Below are 20440 nucleotides of genomic sequence, written 5' to 3'. Positions count from 1 at the left end.
GCAAATATTTGTACTAACTATGTGAATGTTCCACAGGTCAGTTCAGACGGATCGTTGACATATGGTTTCTCTCTGCTATTCTTGAACTGGCTTCAGAGAAACCGATTTTAGTAGAGCGCCAAGTGAGGCCCTTTTAATAAGGGGTTCAAGTTTCTAAGAATGTTCTTAACTCGGAGTCCATTTTGTCAAGAGGCCGGATTGTTTCTCCAGGTCCCAGGAGAGGACAAGTTTCCACAGCAGGCTTCCAGAAGCCTGAGTTTCCCATCCTGTCTCTAATGTTCCTTCAGGGAGGTCCCGGTGAGCTGGGAGCAGAAAGAGGGCAGTGGTCAGGAGGGCTGTATGTAGAAGGACGGGGTTGCGAAGTTGTACCTAGCGTTCCCTCTCAATTTGTGATTACTGAGGATTAGCCTGGTTCTTTCCGAGAAGGAAATTTCTTGGTAGAGATTAAGTCTAGAAGAACTGATTCTCTTGAGTTTTGTAAAGCCACTCTGGCTCGAGACCCGCTAGAAACAGTGTTTCTTTGCTATGTCAGGAGACGGTGCAACGCAACCTCTAGATACTGTGTGCTTGCTTTTTTGTTTTTTTTAAAACAACCCTACTGTAATTAATCTCTTCACAAGTTGCACTTCGAGTACACTTTGGCTTCCCTTCAGACCTCAAATTCCAAATGGCTGTTGAGGTTGTGCAGGGTCACTTGCGCCACGACGGGGTTCAGTGTTCGGAATGGCAGCCTCACTAGGACCTGATGGCCCCATGCTGTCAGCGGGGCTGCTCAGCCCCCTGGAGGATGGAGTCAGCGAGCTGTTTCCGGCTCAGCTGCCGGTGCTGTCAGCAAAGAGGGACTCCTCACCAGCGCTTTTGTAGGGACGTCAGGGAGGGAGCCCGACAGATCACGTCCTGACCTTTCTGATGTCACCGATGGCTCTCCTGGTTCTCCCCACCCTCCCCAGTTTGCTCAGCCTGTAGGGCAGTGAATCACCCTAAAAGGTTCCCCTGAGGGGAGGCTGGGCAGACAGCAGGCTACTCTGGGCCCCTGGGCCTGGCCACTTCTGCCCTTATTGGTGAAGAGCTTTGCTCTGTCTTTTGCATTTTCTTGGCCAATCTTTAACACCATTGAGATGTTTGTGTTGCTTTTTATTTGAGGCTAACAGGGTTAAAAACACATCTAGTATCTAAGAGTTTTCCTTTTGCAGTTTTTTGTCATGAGAATGAGCCAGAATAATGAAAGACTTTATTTAATTATAACCTGTAACTAATCTCTTCCCACATCTGTAACCGCACTCTAACTGTAAAATATTAAATATACAAACAAAAGCGTGCTCCTTTGCAGTGGTGGGCTCTTTGGTTTTCAGTTCAGGAACTTTGAGAAAATGTTTCCTGTACCTGTTCACCATGGGACAGAAGGCAATAAAATCATTACTGGCCTGGAGACTTATCTTTTCTAAGCGGGACAGGGAGGCAGGGAGATGAGAGATGCTCTCCAGGTCACTGAAGGGTTCTGTAAGCAGCACCAGGATTCCTTGGAATTGATAGAAGTCTCCCACGTGCATTACACTCCTGAAATACAGAATATGCTCAGCAGATTTTTTTAAGTAATATTTCAAAATATAAATGACGATGTTACAAACTAAAAACACATGAAGTATATGAAGATTTCCTGCAAATTGGTAAGAGAACAAGAACTCAATGGAAAACTAAGCACCAGTGAACAGGCATTTCACAGAAGAGGAAATAAAGTGCTCAGCCTCATGAGCAGTCAAGGACCTGCATCAGGACTACAAAGAAAATACTATTTTACGCCCGTCCAAACAGCAAAGATGGAGAAGCCTGACAAACCAGTTGCTGGCAAGTTTGTGGGTCTTCACATGTTACAAGTGAGAGTCAGTGAGTACAGCCACTGTGGGAATTAATTTGAAATGAGCATTAGCCCGAAAATTGAATGGTCCCACATTCTAGCCCAGCAGTTCCTCTCCCAGAGATCCACCCAAGAGAAATAACAGCCACACTGCTGTGTTAATTTTATACACACACACACACACACACACAAAAACCACTTTACAAATACCTATATACAGAATAGAAAACAAAGTCTTTTAACTATGTATAGCACAGGGAACTAAATTGAGTATCCTATGATGAACCATAATGGAAAAGGATTTTTTTTTTAGAAATGTGTATGTATAACTGAATCACTTTGCTGTACAGCAGAAAGTTATAACAGTGTAAGTCAACTATACTTCAATTTTTAAAAAGTACTTTGAAGGCTAAAAAAAATACACAGATGACAAAAACATCACTTCGTTGTGGGGAAGGCAGAAGAATGAGGGAATATTCTTGGTTCCGCTGGGTAGTGAGCTCATGACCAAAGATAAATGCCACATATGCCTGGGCGTGAGGGGGCAGGAGTGATTCTTGTTTGAATCGTAAGTGACAGGCTCCAGGGGCTTCTAGAATGTTGTATATGCTTCTCTATGTGCATATACCTGAAGAAAATCCATCACTTCCCATCAGCCTTGAAAGGACGTATGACCCAGAAGATTCTCAGCGTCAGCGTTAGAACTTAAGTTCTTAGAACTGCTGTGTTACTACTTAGCTTGCTTCTGTAACGGTTGCGCACACAGCTGACACTCAGCTGTGAGCGGAAAAGCCAGACAGTCCTGTTTGGAGTGATGAAGGCAAGACGGTGGTGATGGTTGTACGAAACTGAATAGTTAATGCCTCTGAGTTGCCCACTTAGAAGTGGTAAAAATGGTAAATTTTATGTACCTGTATTTTGTCACAACTTAAAAAAAAACACCAGAAACCATTGAGTTGAAAAAAGAGTGGGAGACACTAGTATTTATACAACTGGACACAAAATGGCTAATGGTGGAGAGGGGTTGAAATGTCTAGTTTTTAAAAACTTATTTTCTAACTCACATCTGAATGATCTAGAAATAAAATAGAACTTTGAGGAATTTCAGAATTGCCTAAAAGCGGGCAGTGGAGGCTCCTGGATTCAGGAATGGATTCAGATTGAGTGGCTCCTCCTCCCACTCAATTTCAAAAAGGGTCTTTGGGTTGAGAGACCCTTGTTTTTATAGATGGAAAATGGGCTCAGAGAGGATCCTGGGTGCCACAGTGGACGGACCCCGAGGCTTTGCTGGCAGTCAGCAGTCGACTCCACATCCTCCATAAATAAGAAGGCCCTTGACAGAAGCCAGCATGTGAAACAGCTCAATTCCCACTAGACACGGCCCTTCTGTCCCTCTCTGCAGATGGAGGAACCTGGACAAGCACACAGCCCAGGGTTGGATGGGAACCAACACAGACTTGTCCCAGTGGGTGAGGAGGGGCCGGGCGGGCGGTCCCAGCGAGCCCCTGAACCCACGAGTGGTGAAAAGACAACAGGCTTTGGGGTCTGGGTTGAAACCCAGCTTAGCCTCTCAGCCTCCAGCCAGCTTGCCCAAGAAAACGAAGGTCTTCCTGCAAGAGTTGCCAAGGGACTTACGCGTAGCGCTGCCCCCACATGGAACGAGGGAGGCAGCCTCGGTTCTCAGGCGCAGGTTTGGGAGTCAGGTGAGGTTGGCTTTAGCCCTGCTGCCCGCACCTGCAGGGGTGAGGACAGCCAGCGCTCAGGGCCCACGAGGTAGCCCAGGTCCCCGCGCCACCCTTCTCCCCCACAGGGTGGCAGCAGTGAGCACCCAGCCCTGGCGGTTCTGTTCTGCTTCCCACTGGGCCCCTGGCAGGGCTGGACTGGACGGGAAGAGAAGCCCCGTCCCAGCAGAGAGGGGCCCAGAGCTGGGGAGCTCAGGCTCCGAGATGCCAGACAGATGCGGGCTTGAGGTGCGACCCCTGTGGGCTTCCCTGGGGCCCCTAGCAGGTGGGTAAGAGTTCAGTGGCCTCGGGCAAGTTGTTCGATGACCACTAACAGGAGGTGCTGGGGGACCCGGCCACCTGTCCAGCACCTCCTCACCTCTACGACCGGATGCTGGGGCAGCAGGTGGAGGGAGTGGCCAGCTCTGCACCTCTATGAGCCTCATCTGGAAAATGGGAGTAAGGGGGCCCCCGGGCCTGGAGGAGCGGTCACGCATGTCCTTCCTTCTGCCCTTCACCTGGGTCTCCCTTCCTCTGGTGCCGGTGTCTGTCCACTCCGTCCATCTGTCTTTGCCTCTAGCTGTTCGTTGTGTCTGCCCTGGCATGCGTCTGCCATGCATCTCTGTGTGTTGGTGTGTCTGTTTCTCTTTCTTTAGCATGTGTATCTCTTTCTCTGTGTGTGTGTGTCTCTGTCTCTGGTTTTCTGTGTGTGTGTGTGTATTTTAGTGTGGACGTGTATTTCTGTGTGTGTGTGTGTGTGTGTCTCTCTGGTTTTCTGTGTGTGTGTGTGTGTGTGTGCGTATTTTAGTGTGGATGTGTATTTCTGTGTGTGTGTGTGTGTCTCTCTCGGGTTTTCTGTGTGTGTGTGTGTGCGCGTATTTTAATGTGGATGTGTATTTCTGTGTGTGTGTGTGTGTGTGTGCGTATTTTAGTGTGGACGTGTATTTCTGTGTGTGTGTGTGTGTCTCTGGTTTTCTGTGTGTGTGTGTGTGTGCGTATTTTAGTGTGGACGTGTATTTCTGTGTGTGTGTGTTTAGTGTGTTCGTGTCTTACTCTCTGGCCGCCTGTGTGTGTCTGTGCAAGCACCCCCGTTTCATTCTTCATTCCCTTTCTCCTGTCTCTCTGTGTGTCTCTTCCTCCCTGAGACGGGTTCACGCGTGTGTGTTCAGCGTGCATGTTGCGTGCATTTGTGTTTCCATGTCTTCTGTCTCTCTCTGTCTCTGTGTCTCCCCGCCTCCGTCTATTGCAAGCGGGGCCTGTCCGGCAGAGCAGCGGATGTGTGAAGGCTGATTCAGTGGCTGACAGGAAGCCCGTCGCCCTGCCTGCTGCCCGCCAGTGTCTGGCATTGGCATCGGCTCGGGCAGGTGTGCGTACTCAGGATGAGGTGGCCGCAGTGAGGAGGCCCCCCGCTCTCAGGTAAGCCTTTCCCAGGGGTACCTGGAGCCTGGGCCTGAGGCCAGGGGCCTGAGGCTGCCCCCTGACACCCCGGGGGGATGGGAGAGGCCCTGGTGTCCTGGCAGGAGCATCTGGTTGCCCACTGGGTGGGCCGGGAAGAAACCAGGACACCCCACACCTCCTTCCTTAGCCCCCGCCCTGTCCTGGTGCCCCCCCCCCCCCCCGGCTAGGAGCCCCTTGCCCCAGCCCCTGCAGCACCCGGGGGCAGTTGTTTCTGGGGCTCTGGCCCCTCTCCTGCCCTCGCCTTCCCCGGCCCAGCCTGCACAGCCCTGGGAAGCACCCAGGGTGGTCCCACCACTTCCAGAGACGGCTGAGGGGCCAGGACAGGGCTCCCGGGGGCTCAGAAGCTTTGGTTTCTTCATCTGTAAAATGGGACTGTAAATACCCTGCCGCGGAACTACGGGAGGATGGGAGAGGCGCTCCGGGCGAGCAGGCCGAGGTCCTGCCCCAGGCCCTGAGGAAGAGCTGTCCAGGCCGCCCCACCCAGCCCCCAGCCTGGCCACCAGGTCCCTGCTGGGGGGGTCGAGAAACTACAGGCCCTGGGGCGCTCCCAGTGCCCTGCTCTGTCAACAGGAGGCCATAGCCTTCCCCTTCCCCTGCCCAGAACAGGAGCTTCCCCGGGGCCCTGCACCAGCCGCCTGAGCATTAAGCACCTCCATTAGAGACCTCTGGTCAGCCTCATCTGAAGGCCAAGGTTCTCTGGGGAAACAGAGTAGAGCCCAGCAGATAAAGCCTTCCCAGGGCTGGGATGGAAACCTCTTGACTCCATCCCTACCCCGGCGGGCCTCAGTTTTCCCATCCATAGCCAGAGGAGGGCTGGGGGGCTGGACAGGAGGGTCGCCAAGGGCCTTTGGGGGCGGGAGCCTGGGTCCTGGGGCTGCTCAGCCCAACCCTGAGAGCTCTTCCGCCATGGGCTTGTTGCAAACCTTGTTCATCTGAAAACTGCCCACTTCCCTTTCTGCTATTTTGGCCAGCAGGCCTGGGGCTGCGGCGGCCTCCTCTCCCCTCCCCACTCCACCCAGCGCGGCCTGGCCCCTGGGGCCCCTCCTGGTGCTGCGGGGGCCCAGCCCCTCTCCTTCCCCCTGCCACCGCCCCGCCTGTTCTCAGACCTGGGTGGGAAAACAAGCAGAGGACCAATTGAGTCAGTCTTGGTCTCGGGGAAGAGGCAGCCCTAGTTTCTTCCTCAAATGAATCTTTTATTTTTTTTTTCCAAATGAATCTTTTAAAAGCCATATTGTGTGATTCTTTAAAAAAATGTAATTTAAAAAAGGATTTACGGGAAGGAGTGTAGGCCTTAGAGTCTACCTGCCCTGAGTACGGATCTTGGCCCTGTGACTGCTCAGCTGTGTGACCTTGGGCAGAGTGCTCACCTCTCTGGGCCGCCCTCTCCTCCCTTGGAGAAAAAGGAGCCGACCTCTCCGAGGCGATGCTGTGTGGCTCTGTGACAACTGCGGGGCTGGGGGCAACAGCCACGCTCGCCTTCAGATCCCAGGGTCTCCCAGGGTCCCAGCACGACGCCTGCCTGGGGCAGGCTCAGGCCTGTGTGTCTGGGGGAGCAGGCATGGAGGGCTTCAGGCAGGGTTGCCCCAGGCTGTCCAGTGCAGGCCATCCAGCCAGGATGCAGCTAACCCCTTCCCATCCCGCAGGGACCGTGATGATGACAAGTCACAGAGGTCACAGCCAAATGTGCCCCACGCCAGCCATCAGCAGCACCTCCGGGTGTCATCTCAGTGCTGGGCCTCCTATGATGAACCCGAGGGTTGCGTGTCATTTTTTCCCCCCATTTAACAGGGTGACTGGTGGCATTTGGATTCAGCTGCTGAGGCAGAATTTGTATTCTCATGCCCTGCCCCCTTCCCTCACTCAGTGCCAGGCGGGGGGAAGACAGACCAGGGCTAGGGGCATGCCTGACTGTGCGGCTTATCCCCGAACAGCAGAGCCAGGAAGCAAGAGCACTTTCTGGTGGTCGGGGTTCCTCAGGGAGGGAGGGCAGCAGAGCTCAGCAGCCCAGATCCTTGGGCCTCAAATGCCAAGCTGAGTGTGTGGACTTGCCTGTGGGGTCTCAAGCAGACCCCAAGGGTGGCCAGTGCCAGACCCTTGTCCCATGGGAGTAACCCCCCGTGGGTCTACCCCCAAACCTCCTTGGGGGCAGAAAGAGCCTTCGTCTTGACCCAAAGATAAATGTGTCAAGGATGGGCGCTCGAGGGAACTGTCCAAACCAGCTGGCCGGAAGTGTGACACTCAGCAAGTTTCTCTTCCTGAAACCCTGACTGTGGTCCAGGCTGGATGTGTGTGAAATCCCCACAACTGTTGGAGGAAGGCCCTGGTTGATCCCAGTTTTACAGATGAGAAAAGTGAGGCCAAGAGACCCTGAGATACAGGTAGGGGTCCCCTGTCCAAGACTAGGGGCTCCCAACCTCAGCAGCCCTGGATGGACTTGGACCTTGGCTGGAGGCCCAAGAGGGAGGCGGCCCTGGACCAGAGGGAGGTCTGGGGAGGGCGGGGGGTATGCGGCCTGGGAAGACGGTGCCCCGGCCCCTAGAGGATGGGGAGCTGAGGTCCCCCCGGAACGATATCTGGGGTGTGACCGATCCATCCTCTCTCCTTATGTGGAGGCCACTGCGTCCCAAGGTCTGGGAATGGTGGTGTTCCTACTGACTCACTTGGCATTTGCGGGAAAGAGAGCTAACTTCTTCATGACGGGCCGCTGACAGAGGCTGGGCCCTGCACGGAGATTCCCTGTCATCTTTGAAACAGGGATTCAGGAAGCTTGGGGTGGTGAGCGGGGCCGCGGGGTATGGTGCAGGCCTCTGGGGCAGCCAGAAAGAGGGGGGAGGCCTGCACAAAACTCCGGCCTCCTTCAGCCTCACCTCCCGCAGCTGTGAAGCGAGGAGAAGCCTCCTCCCAGGTGGCCGAGGTGGGAGGCACAGGTGTTCAGAGGGGATGCTCCGTAGCATGGGCTCCATGTGCCCACCGTGGGGCACAGGCCCCACAGGACCCCTGCTGCCCTCTGTCACTGGCCTTTGCAAAGGGGGCTGAGCCTCTTTAGAGTTGCAACAAATCTCCCTGGAGGGCCCCTCAAGAGGGCTGAACTTGCACTCAGCAGGCCTTGCTAGGTGGCTGCCTGCGGCTTCGCTGAGGCCCGGAGGCTGGGACCGGCCACTGACCACAGAGCAGCCTCTTAACCCCATCTCCCAGCACATTCCTCCACCAGCCGCCAAAGTCCCTCTCTGCCCAGGCGCCCTTTGCCCCTTCCTGGTCTCAGGCCCACCTCCTCCGAGAAGCCTTCCTGACCTCCCTCCTCCCAGCTCCCAGGACAGGAGGAGCCAGAGCATCTGGGTAGACGGGCATTTTAGGAATGGAAATTGCACCCCCAGCTCCCCCGGGAGGCCTTGGGTGGGAGCAGAGAATCACCCTAAGGTGGATGGGGGCTCCAGTGTAGAAGGGGCAGTGGATTCTGAGCTTGGGGAACAAAGCTGGGTTCGCAGGAGGTTTCATGACAGGATCAAAGAGCAGAACAAGCATTAGGGTCTGGAGTGCTTGCATGCATGCTAGGTCACTTCAGTCGTGTCCGACTCCTTGCGAAACTGTGTGGACTGCAGCCTGCCAGGCTGCTCTGTCCATGGGATTCTCCAGGCAAGAATACTGGAGTGGGTTGCCGTGCCCTCTTCCACGGGATCTTCCTGACCCAGGGATCGAACCCTCGTCTCTTATGTCTCCTGCATTGGCAGGCAGGTTTTCTTTATCACTAGGACTTCCTGGGAAGCTCCTAGGGTCTGGAGGCTGGCATTCAAATCCTGCCTTTCCCCTTTGCAGCTGTGGAATTTGGGGCTTCCGATTCTCTATTTGTGAAATGGCGCGAGCCTCTCCCTCGCGGGGTGGCTGGGTGGACTAAGCAAAGGTGTGCATGGGAGTGTGCGCTTACAGGCAGGTTTCCAGAACCTTCCAGCACTTGATGATGGCCCTGGGGGACCCGAGGTGTGGGTCTGGGGTCAGATGAGCAGACAGGGCTGGTTCTGTCCCCGTCTGGTCCCAGAGCAGGGAGGGTAGGGGACGCTGGGCTGTCAGGGGACACTAGGGGGAGTGTTCCTAGCAGGGGCGGCCCTGCGGCCCCCTACCCTGGCTCACAGTGCCCCCTGTCGCAGCCCTGCAGGAAGAAGAGCGGCCCAGAATGGACATGAGCGCGGACACGGAGCTGCTGTGGCCGGGGGCGGCTCTGCTGCTGCTGCTGGGGGCAGCGGCCAGCCTGTGCGTGCGCTGTTCCCGCCCAGGTAAAGCCTGGGGGTCGTGGGCCTGTGGGAGGAGTAGGCGGTGTCCCCAGAGAGCCGCTCAGGCCCAGACCCGGCTGCTTGGAAGGGGCAGTCAGATAAGCCTGGGGGCGCAGAAGTGAAACCCAGGGACCCGTCCCCTGATCGTTCTCTGAAGACCACGGGTCTGACTCAGTGGGAGTGTTGGTTCTCTGGAGTCAAAGGCGTCTGTCTGCGCATGGATTGCGCCGGACAAGGGAGGGGAGAGGGGGCTGGGCTGCCTGCAGTGTCTGCCTTCATGTTCCACTCTCCTAAGTAAATGGTGAGCAAACCTCACCAGGGTCAGGTGGCCCCCCAGCGATGAGTGGCTCAGCCCCCATATCCGGTCTGAGGCCTGCCCGGGGCAACAGGGGAGATGGTTGGGCCTCGGATCTCAGCTCCCACCCGGCCCGGGGGGCGGGGAACTGGCTAATCTGGTCCTGCTCTTGCAGGTGCAAAGAAGTCTGAGAAAATCTATGAGCAGAGGAGTCTGTGAGTGTCTCCCCAGCCCGGTGATGCCGTGTGTCCTGCCTGGGCGGGGGCCGTCCCTCTGGGCCTCCCCTCGGGCATCCCCGCCCCCACCCCTCGCCCCTTCACTCTCACCTCCTCCATGCCGGGCTCCAGTGGGTCCTCAGCACTTAGGGGAGGGCGAGGGGGTGCCCAGGGACCGCCCAAACCCTGCCCCAGACTAGTCGGGGAGGGTGGGAGGCACGCTCCAGCGAGCACAGGAGCGTCTCCAGAAATCCCCGCCGTGACCCCAGCCCAGTGGGGACTAGGCTGTGCTGGGGGGTTGACAGAGGAATCCCGCCCTCCCATTGCAGGGACAGGGACCAGGGACCAGGTGCTGGGTCCGAGAGAGAATGTGGGCATGAAACTTTGGGGGGATCAGGGAAGGCCTCCTGGAGGAGGCGGGAAGAATCTGAAGAGAGACAGAAGGGGAAAGGGGGACATTCCAGAGAGAGAGGGAACAGTGTGGGCAATCACTGACTTAAGGCTGGGGTGGACACCATCTTGGGGTTGATGCAGCCGAAGTGAACATGTCTTGAGAGTAGTGAGCTGAATTCGGAGGAAGGAGAGTCTTGACCGTGGCCAGAGGCCTTGGCCTTTGTCCAAAGGGCCAAGGGGTGTCGCAGGAGAGCTGGAAGCAGAGCGGTGGTCAGGGGAGATGAAACGCTGTCACTGACCCCAGAGTGTCAGGACCCCGGCAGGAGGGCTGCGGCCAGCGGTGTGCTGATGGAGGGCTCCGAGACCTGTGTGCACACACGTGCACAGGCCTGCACGCCCACGCACACCCACTGGCTCCCCCAGCACTCATTCATGCATGCACTTCTCACACACACACAGGGCCTGCTTGCACGCCTGGGCAGGCACTCACATACAAACCCGCTCACACACCCTCTTCTCATTTCCTTTTGCAACTGAAAAACCACAGTGAGATTTGAAAATAGAATTTTCCCATCCATGCCCACTCCTGGGGCTGGGGCTGGCCCTTCCCAGCCTTTTGGGGTCCCTTGGTCCTCTGGCTCGCCAGCCCACAACCTCCACCAGGGCAGGGTGGACTGGACTCCCCTGGTGCCCTCCCCCTGCCCCAAGGCAAGTTCCTCAATGTCTCCCCTCGCCTCTCCTCCTTTAGTCCCTGCCCACTCCAGGCCCCTGGTTAATCTTAGAACTGAAGATCCTCAGAGGCACAAGTTAAACCTCCCCATGTGGGAGGTGGAGAAAAAGGCCTGAGTAGGAGGAGATCAGAGGGGAGACTTGGGCTCTCCCCACCTCAACTGGGTTCAGTCCTACCTGTGCCCGGCCCAGCTCCATGCCAGACTCTTCTGTGGATTTAGGGCCTTGTTCCTAAATCAGATCACTTTCACCCCTCAGGAGTTCCTGGAAGACTGGACCAGGTCACCATTCTGGTCCATGGAAGAAACCCAAAAGGCTTTTATAATTAGCTAATCTGCTCCACTAACCTTAGTGGTGGCATTCATTCCCAAAGGTACTTCGTGGACCAAAATGGCAGCTAAAGCTCCAGCCCTCATCTCTGCATTCCATGCAGCAGTAAGAATGAAGAAGGAAGACAAAAAGGGTGCATCCCAGTTGGGAGTGCCTCCTTTAAGACGCTTTCCTGAAAGCCCAACAGTTTTGGCTTGCATATCATTAACCAGAGTCTAATTACATAGTCACACTTACGTGTAAGGGAGGCTGGGAAATAGAGTCTTTTTTTAAAAACAATTGAAGTAACATTGGTTTATAACATTATTTAGGTTTCACGTGTAGAATATTTTATTTCTATTTCTGTACACCTTATATCAAGCTGACCAACGAACTTGTGGCTTCCATCTGTCATCACACAGTTCATCCCCCTTACCCATTTTCCCTCTCAACTTAGGTAAACACTACTCTTCTCTCTGTGTCTACGAGTTAGTGTTTGTTTGGTTTGTTCGTTTGTTATTTGTTTGCTTTTTATATTTCACACATGAGTGAAATCGTACTGAATTTTTCCTTCTCTGACATATTTCACTTAGCATAATACCCTCAAGGTCCAACCACGTTGTCACAAATAGCAAGATTTTATCTTTTTATGGGTAAAGAGTATTCCACGGTGTATATATGCCACATCCTCCTTACTCATTCATCTACCTGTTGATGGACACTTAGATTGTCTCCGTGTCTTGGCTGTCGTAAATAGTGCTGCAGCAAACATAGGGGCACATATTCTGTTGTTGTTCAGTTGCTAAGTTGTGTCAGACTCTGCAACCCCATGGACTGCCGCGTGCCAGGCTCCTCTGTCCTTCACTATGTCTCAGAGTTGGCTCAAATTCAAGTTCATTGAGTCGGTGATGCCATCCACCCATCTCATCTTGTGCCTCCCCCTTCTTCTCCTGCCCTCAATCTTTCCCAGCATCAGGGTGTTTTCTAGTGAGTTGACTCTTCGAATCAGGTGGCCAGAGTATTGGTGCTTCAGCATCAGTCCTTCCAATGAGTATTCAGGGTTGATTTCCTGTATAATTGACTGGTTTGATCTCTTTGCTGTTCAAGGGACTCTCAAGAGTCTTCTTCAGCACTATATATAGCTTTTAAAATTAGTTATTTCATATTCTTTAGATAAATACCCAGAAGTGGGATTTCTGGATTATATGGTAGTTTTATCCTTAGTTTTTGGGGCATGTCCATATTGAATTTATAGTGACTACACTAATTTATATTCCCCCCAATAGCACACAAGGGTTTCCTTTCCTCCACATCCTTACCAACACTTTTGATTTCTTGCCTTTTTGGTAATATTGTTGTTCTATCAGGCCTAAGGTGAAACTTCACCATGGTTTTGATTTGCATTTATTTCCCTCATAATTAGTGATGTTGAACATCTTTTCATATCTGTTGGCCATTTATAAGTCTTCTTTAGAAAAAAAAAAACTAAGTCTATTTAGTTCCTCTGCCCATTTTGTTAATCAGGTTGTTTTTTGGCTGTTATGAGTTGTTTTTATATTATATTGTAAGGGACATTAACCCCTTATCAGATATATCATTTGCAAATAGCTTCTCCTGCCCGGCAGATGGTCTTTTGGTTTCATCGATGACTTCCTTGGCTGAGCAGAAGGTTTTTAGTTTGATGTCGTTCATTTATTGGGAAATAGAGCTTTATAGATGGGTGTGTGATTGTCTAAATATAAATCAGGTTCTGTTTGAAAGGAAGAAAGTGATAGTTAGATGCCTAGCTGTGTTTGCTAAGCCCTGAAGTTGCCTCATCCATTACTGGGGAATAAATGGCATGTTTGAACATCTCCAGCATGCCATGCTCTCAAAGGAATCTTAAACATTCCTGGGGTGGTAGGTGGTCGGGGCAGCCTCTTTGTTGCTCCTGGTTGAAGTCACCACCAAGTCCCTGAGCAGCTCTCCCAGCCCTGCCACAGGCCCTCCTGACCGTCTATGTGTCTGGTTGGCTCCAGCCCAGGCCTGTGCGAGAAGGGTGGGCACCTGGTGGGCAGGCAGGGGAGCTGTATAGACGCATCAGGACGCCCCGGATCTGAGTCCTACAGGGCTGGCAGCACCCCCTCACTCTCGCTGTGGTCTGTCCCTCCCTGTCCATCTGTTCTCTCTGTCCCTGGGGCTGTGGGAAGCCAGGCCCTGACTCAGCACAGCTCTGTGTGTTTCCAGGCAAGAGAATCAGCAGAGCTTTGCAGTGGCCCGGACCTACACCCGTGAGTCCCCTGGCAGACGGGTCCCAGGCTGGGCTCAGGGTTGGGGGTGTCAGCCTCAAAATCCCTTTCGTCCTCATTGTTCTGAGGCTGTGGCCAGGCCTGATCGGGCTGGGTGATGGGATGAAGGGACTACACCGGCCAGCTGGTCTGGGGCCCAGCCAATATCCCTTCATCCTTTGCAGTGGTCAGGGAGGCCTGGCCCGGGGACACGGCCTCCAACATGGAGTTGACAAGGTAGGAATGAGCCCCTAAACCCACACCCAAGGGAGGTGATGAGGAGGGCCCTGGGGAGTACCCACCTGGCGGAGCCCAGGCCAAGACCCTGCTCCTTCCTCAGACCTCAGAACCCCAGTTCTGATTCTGAGGGCCCCACCAGGGGGGCTGTGGGCTCCAGACCCCCAGGAACCCCGGGGGCCTCCTCCCAGCCCCTTCTCAGCCCTGGCCCCGCTCTCATGCAGGAAGGACAAGCTGTTGCGGTTCTCCCCCAGCCTCGAGGGTGAGTGACCTGGGACACAGGGGTGGGGGCTGGGGCAAGGTGGGATAGAGACAGGTGAATACCTGGTAAGACAGCTACTAAGCACGAGGCCTTCCCAGAGAGACATGCAGGCTGGGCTGGGAGGCCTGATGGCTGGCCCAGTGGGGCGAGGGGACAGAGAGCAGGTGTGACACTGTGAAGAGTGGGAAACACCTGGAGGGGCTCCGGGCTGGGGAACCAGCATTGAGCCAATTGGCCTGGACTTTCTTCCAGATTCTTCATCCCCCAGGTACCAGTACTTCAGCAAAGGTAGGTGGGTTCTGGGCAGGAGGGGGCTGCGGTGCGGGCCCACAGCCCCTGCCGCGGCCTGATTCTAGCCCCCTCCCGCAGGAAGCAGACCCAGATCAGAGGAAGCCTACATGTGAGCGGCCTTCTGCGGGCCCTGGCCACCTCCGCCCCGCCCTCACCCGCCCCGCCCTCAGCTTCCTTCCGCGAGAACGGCCTCCTGCCCTGGAAACCCGCGGGCCCGGGCAGGCTCCCCGCAGCACCGTGGCTCCTCAGAGGACCGCGGCTTCGTGGGGACAAGGCCGGGGCAGGGACGCAGCCCTGCTCGGGGGCGGGGCCGTCTGGGTGGGCGGGGCTGTCTGGGGTGGGCGGGGCTCATCCTGAGTCGGCGGACCCTCCAGAGGAAGGGTCCCCAGGACGTCTCCTCCTGGGCTCCCTGTTAGGCAAACTGAGGTTCTGGGGCGGGAGGCGACTTGCCTAAAGTCACCCGGCACGGTGGCTGGAGCCAGGCCACCACGCTTTCAGCCCCAGGGTGGCTCAGGGGTGAGACCCTGGCTGAGCCCCCCACGGGCTCCGGGGGGAGTGACGACGGCTGGGGCAGCCGTGGTCTCACCGCCCCCCACGTGAAGCCCCCACCCCCACCACGGGCCTGCCCCGCAGCTGGTGCTGTGTCTGTGTTTTCTTGTCAGAGACCCCACCTCCACGGACTATTACAATTACGATCCGTTCCAGAAGCCCGTGGAAGGTGAGGCAGAGGAGGCAGCGAGGGCAGATCAGCTTCAGAGCCCACACCCTCGGGCCTGGGCCAGAGAGGGTTCGGAGGACCGGGGAGGATCTGGGAGGATCAGGGAGGACTGAGGAGGATGGCAAGGACCTGGGGGGACCTAGGAGGACCGAGGAGGACTGTGGGAGGATCGGAGAGGACCGAGGAGGACCTAGTAGGACCGAGAAGGACTTGGGGAGGACCGAGAAGGACTTGGGGAGGACCGAGGAGGACTGAGGAGGATCGAGGAGGATCTGGGAGGACCGAGGATAGGTGAGGACTCGGGAGGACCCGGGAGGACGGAGGAGGATGGGGAGGATCTAGGAGGACCTGGGAGGATGGGGAGGACTGGGGGAGGACTGAGGAGGACCTGAGAGGATCAGGGAGGACCATGGAGGACCTAGGAGGACTGAGGAGGCTGGCACTGTGGGCAGGAGCTGAGATGCAGAGGAGGGCAGGGATGGAAGGGAGCAAGAGTCGGAGAGCAGAGGGGAGCTGAGGGCAGGGACCGGGGGCAGGTTGATCCCCTTGTCATTCAGGGCCTCCCTCAAGGCTGGGGACACATGGGTCCTTGGAGGGAGGCCCTGGAAGGGGCAGACTTGCTTGAAGGATGCCAAGCCCTGCCAGCCCTGAAGGTGCTGGAACCCTGGGCTCTTAACACCTTGGCTTTACAGAACAGGAGGGTGGGCAGTGCCTGCTAAAGGGGGCATAGGCCTGGATCCCTGCCTAGGCTGAGCCAGAGTGGGAGTGAAGGTCTTCTTCTCCCCCGCTGCGCTCCTATATTGGGGGGAAAGCCCTCACTTCTCAGAGCCTCTTCAACAAAGATGGAAGCTGGGTGAGGCAGTGTTTAGAGCTTAGCTTGCTCGTTGGGGGGTGGGGGTGGGGTGCAAAGCCAGGGTACCAGGCTCTGATATGCCACACCCAGCCTAGACCCCCAGGCAGAGGATCCTCAGCCTGCCCGCACTGCCTGAAGGGTTAGGCAGGTTCCTGTCTCCTGTGCCCCCAGTGGCTCTGCCTGCGCCTCTTGCCCGCATAGAGATGGGTCTCCCTTCTCTTACCTATCCATGGTGGGCCTGCCCCTCCCCAGAGCATTCAGGGGAATGCTTCTGAAAGACAGAAGGAGCCCAGGGTGGAAGCCACGGAGCCAGGCCTGTGCCCATTAAGAAGCTTGTCCAGGAGAATGTTCGAGGCCCTGCGGGACCCAGAGGGGGCTTGATGAGACAGAGGGAGGGAGGAAGAGCCAGGCTTGTCATGCAGGACCCACCAGCACCCCCCACCCTCTCCCCTGTTCCTGGCAGATGACGATGACACCAATTCCTATGAGAACGTGCTCATCTGCAAGCCAAAGAGAATGGAATCAGGTAAGGTTGCACTGCTGGGGTCTGGAGCTCCCTGCTGCAGGGTTCACCAGTACTAGACCTCGTGTCCCGGGAGGAGGCCCCGTCAAGTCCCTGGATCTCCCTCCCTCCCTCGAGGGTCTGCCAAGCACGTGAAGGATGCAGGCTGCCCCCCTAGAGGGGCGGCCACGGCACCTCGCTGGCCTGAGGAATGGCCGTGGTGGCTGTCCCTTCCCCAGCCCCTGTCCTGGTGCTCTCTCTGCAGTGGATGAGGGGTCTGAGGATTATCAGAACTCGGCGTCCATTCAGCAGTGGCGGGAGTCCAAGAAAGTCATGGGTATGTGGCCAGAGCCCAGGCATTCCCAAATGGTCACCTACAGCTGGCTTGCATTGGAGGGGGGCCGCCCTAGGACACTCAGTCAGGGGGAGGGGGAGAGAGGGGCATTTAGGGGATCTGGGAGAACGAGGCCAGGTGGGCTCCCCCGAGGCCCGTCCAGCTGATCCCACAGCGAAGCTTCTGGCGCATCAGCGGCTGCAGCGGCTCAACCATGGCAGGACCTCCTTCGGAAGCACTGTGGCCTCTGAGGTTGGGTCCTCCTGGCCTGCTGCCCGTCCAGTGGCTTGGATGGAATCGCACCTGCCCTGCTCCGGGCGGGACAGACTGCTGGGAGATCCCAGAGAGGATGAGACAGACACACCAGGCAGTGTAGCCTTTCCCGTGGTCTGCACGGTACCATCTGCAGAGATAGGGCCGGGCTGAGTGTGTCCATGTGAACCCTCTGACTGTCTGCCCACGGATCCGCAGAGCCAGCCCCGCGGGAAGCACCACTTTCCCTGGCAGGAAGCCCAGACGAGGACGGGGAGCCCGATTATGTGAACGGGGATGTGGCGGCCATCGAAGCCTAGGGAAGAAGGTGCCTGGAGGAAGGTACGGTCCCCGCTGGTGGGCCGCACGAGGGGGATCACATCCCCAGGGAAAAGCAGAGCACCGGGGCTGGAGGAGCCACAGGAGGGGCTGTGGACAGCACTCACGGGTGCTGAAACGGGGTGGCTTCTTGGAGCACTGGACCTCCCATCAAGTCCCTGCCCACCCCCAACTCTTGTGGCTGGCGTGGTGAGGTGACATATTTACGGCAGACACAAAGTCTCAGCCCCGGGGGTGTCAGGCAGGGCAGGCTGGTGAGTCTGGGTGGGCCTCTGCAACCTTGGAAGGTGATTTAACCTCCCGTGACCCACTTCCTCGCTTGCAACATGGAGCTACTGGGACCTGTGTCTTAGATGGGACACACAAGACCCACACAGAAAGCAGGGCCAGGGACTTCCCAGGTGGTCTGGTGGTTAGGACTCCGTGCTGCCGCTGCAAAGAGCATGGGTTTGATCCCTGGTCGAGGAACTAAGATCCCGCGTGCCACATGGTACAGCCACACAGACAAAAAAACCAGCAGCAGGACCAGGGTGACTTGCCCATGTTGGACGCAGGGATGGGGCGGGATGGGGGCTGGTGATGGTGCCAAGTGCTCACACACCACCCCTTGGCGCCCCCCAAGGCACAGAGAGGACAAGCCACCTGCCGCGGTCCCCACTTAGAGTGCGCGGAGGAGGGGATGGACACACGTACAAAGATGTAGGAGCCCGGCCTTGCCTCCGGGACAGGGGAGTCGACCCGAGGGTCCTGGAAAGGCTGCCTGAAGTCCCAATCTGGGGGACACGGGCAAGCCTGTCACACTGGGGGCAGGCCTGGGCCGTTTGAGAAACCAGCAATAGGATCAGCTGCAGGCGTTTAAGCCCAAAGGGCAGAGCCCACAGTTCATTCATTCACCCCGCAACTAGGGAGCACCTGCCAGGGGCAAGTCCTGTCTTAGAGGCTGGGGACACAGTGATAAAGAGAAGATACATAAATCCCTGTCCACTTAGAACTTCCATTCTGGTGGGAGAGAGCAAACAGGCAAACTAGCTGGAAGAGGAGAGGCGAGACAAGAGAAGGGAGGAGAGGGGAGGGGAGAAAGGAAATTGAGCAGTTAAGATGTTAGGAGTGGGGAGAGGCAGGAGGAATGTGGTGGGGGAGAGGAGGGTGCCCTCATTTAAGCTGGGAGGCAGAGAAGTCTTTCAGAGCTCCCCTCCTCACCCTTCTAGGGGAGGGAAGGACCCCCGACAGGAGCCTGAGTCTGACAAGAGGGGAACAGAACAGAGCGATGGGGGAGTGGCAGAGGTGGAGGGCAGGGCCAGCAGCTGGGTTTTTTCTGAGATGGGGGATGTGCTCAGCAGGGTAAGAGTGACTTGATGTTTCTCAGGTATCACTGCCCGCCACTGTGTAGAGATGTGAATACAGGGACGGGGAGGCAGGGAGGCCAGTACCTTAGGGCAGGAACCCGGGAGGCCGTGGTGGGGGCAAACCGTTTGTGCAGCTGAAGGGGCTCCCTGATGTGCCGCTTGTCAGCTGCCAGGTGGAGTGAGGATTGAGGAGGCCTGGGAGGTTTGCCCGAGTCAAAGGAGAGGGCATCACTATCAGCAACTGAGATCAGGGAGGCGACCAGCAGAGCAGGTTTTGTGGGCAAGGCTGGTTTATGTCTGGGCCTGCTAAGTTGGAGATACCATGCAGGGGGTTGTACGAAGTGAGGAGTTAAGAGACCTGCGTCTGGATTCAGGGAGAGGGCAGGAGGAAAGAGGCTGTGCAGGTTCCTAAGAGGAAAGAAATTAGAGTACGCTGTCTGACAAATGATACGGGGAGCCTCTAGTTTGGGGTTGGACTCCGGCTGGCTGGAATTTACACCCTCGACCTCGCACACAAGGTCTGAACTCCACAAGCTGGTGTGCAAAGTGGCCTGACAAGACTGGGGAGACCTAATCCCTGTGTTCGAGTAGGTGGAAGGGCCACCAGGCAAGGCTGGGGGCAAAGTGGAGTTAGGGCCTGGTACCCCTGGTCAAGTCCCTTCAGGTATTCAAACAAAAAGCAGGCACCTCCCTGGTGGTCCAGTGGTTCGGACTCCAAGCTTCCATGGGGGTTCAATCCCTGACTGGGGAACTAAGATCCCCAGCCTTTCACCTAAAAAAAAAAAAAAACAGGCAGAAGCTCCTAGCTCCTGGAATAAGAAACACGCTTGTTTGATGGGCAGGTTCTCTGCTCACTGACCATCGCTGTGTATCCTCCTGGGGCCAAGGGGACAAAGAGTCAGGCCAGGCAAACCTTTCCCTCTTTAACAAATACGTTTCCTCTTCATTGAAGGAGCCAGGGAACCATTTATCGCCTCCCCAGGACCCCTTCTCCAGAGCCGCTCAGCTTCTACACTCCCTGCTGCACTCCTGGGAGGGGCATCAACGTGTCCTGAGGACCAGCGGGCTGGCCACGCAGCACCTGGCCTGGGAAAGGACAGTTACAGGGAGCCAACCTCTGACCGGCTCCCACGGGCAAGCCTGGGGTCTGGCGGCTCCCGCCGTGGTCCCGTGCCCAGAACTGGGGACAGCTGCGTCCCCCTACCCGCATTGAAAACATCGTACTACATGGGTGTTTGTGTCCTTTTTTTTCGCTTTGGATTTTGATCCCAAATTGCTTACTAACGTTGGTTGCTGGGATTTCGTGATGGATAAGCTTGTACAGTTAATTTATGCAGGTGGAGTTGTATTTAATATTTTGCGTTTCAGGGTAGAGGTTGTGTAATAACTTGTCTCCTGTAAGCATTACATGTACTTCACCTCGACAGCTGGGGGTGCCCTGGCGCTCCTTTCTCTGGGCCTTGGTTAACTAAAGCAGAGATGAAGCTGCGGCTAACTTTGCGAACCTCTCGTGGGAGCGTCCGCTGCGGGCAGACTGCGGAAGGGGCAGGCGGGGAGGAGTGGCCGGGGCCCCGGCTGACTGGGCAGGAACATGACCGTCTCATGGGACAGGTGGGAGCCTGAGGGACCTTCTGCCTCAGAGAAGCCAGAGTCAGGGAGACAAAGCGCCTCCTTCGACTGAAACGTCTCAATAAACATTTCCAATTTAAGAGCATGATTTTTTGTCTGCTTTCCCCGCCTCACTAGAATCTTCTAAGGCATGAAGGTCAGGCTTGTTTCATACAAAGGGGCCTGAGGGA

General features: G+C 56.1%; 1 protein-coding gene across 6 annotated transcripts; it reads left to right on the top strand.

The window, feature by feature from the left end:
- Positions 1-4843: 4843 nt before the first annotated feature.
- LAT2 (linker for activation of T cells family member 2) lies at positions 4844-20350 on the top strand. Of its 6 annotated transcripts, none has more exons than XM_005225018.5 (13): positions 4844-4992; positions 9177-9302; positions 9770-9809; positions 13467-13510; positions 13693-13744; positions 13969-14006; positions 14259-14294; positions 14376-14406; positions 14960-15015; positions 16332-16394; positions 16636-16707; positions 17176-17298; positions 19594-20350. In XM_005225018.5, the coding sequence occupies exons 2-12, from the start codon at positions 9203-9205 to the stop codon at positions 17274-17276; spliced, it is 633 nt and encodes a 210-aa protein (XP_005225075.2). In that variant the 5' UTR covers positions 4844-4992; positions 9177-9202; the 3' UTR covers positions 17277-17298; positions 19594-20350. The 6 variants fall into 6 exon arrangements, with proteins under 6 accessions (XP_005225075.2, XP_005225077.2, NP_001068651.2 ...); NM_001075183.2 differs by having other exon boundaries at positions 4856-4992; positions 9185-9302; XM_059881184.1 differs by having other exon boundaries at positions 4918-7412; positions 9185-9302.
- The last annotated feature ends 90 nt before the right edge of the window (positions 20351-20440 follow it).

This window comes from Bos taurus, chromosome 25 (genome assembly GCF_002263795.3).
Source record: "Bos taurus isolate L1 Dominette 01449 registration number 42190680 breed Hereford chromosome 25, ARS-UCD2.0, whole genome shotgun sequence".
NCBI lineage: Eukaryota > Metazoa > Chordata > Mammalia > Artiodactyla > Bovidae > Bos > Bos taurus.
This window is presented reverse-complemented; position numbering and strand designations above follow the sequence as displayed.

Bases quoted from the DNA above. Each gene is read 5' to 3' on its own strand.
- LAT2 (XM_059881184.1), top strand. From the start codon at position 7,377: ATGAGAAAAGTGAGGCCAAGAGACCCTGAGATACAG. The intron at 9,303-9,769 runs GTAAAGCCTGGG...CTGCTCTTGCAG, and splicing joins CGTGCGCTGTTCCCGCCCAG to GTGCAAAGAAGTCTGAGAAA. The intron at 14,407-14,959 runs GTGAGCGGCCTT...TTTTCTTGTCAG, and splicing joins AGATCAGAGGAAGCCTACAT to AGACCCCACCTCCACGGACT.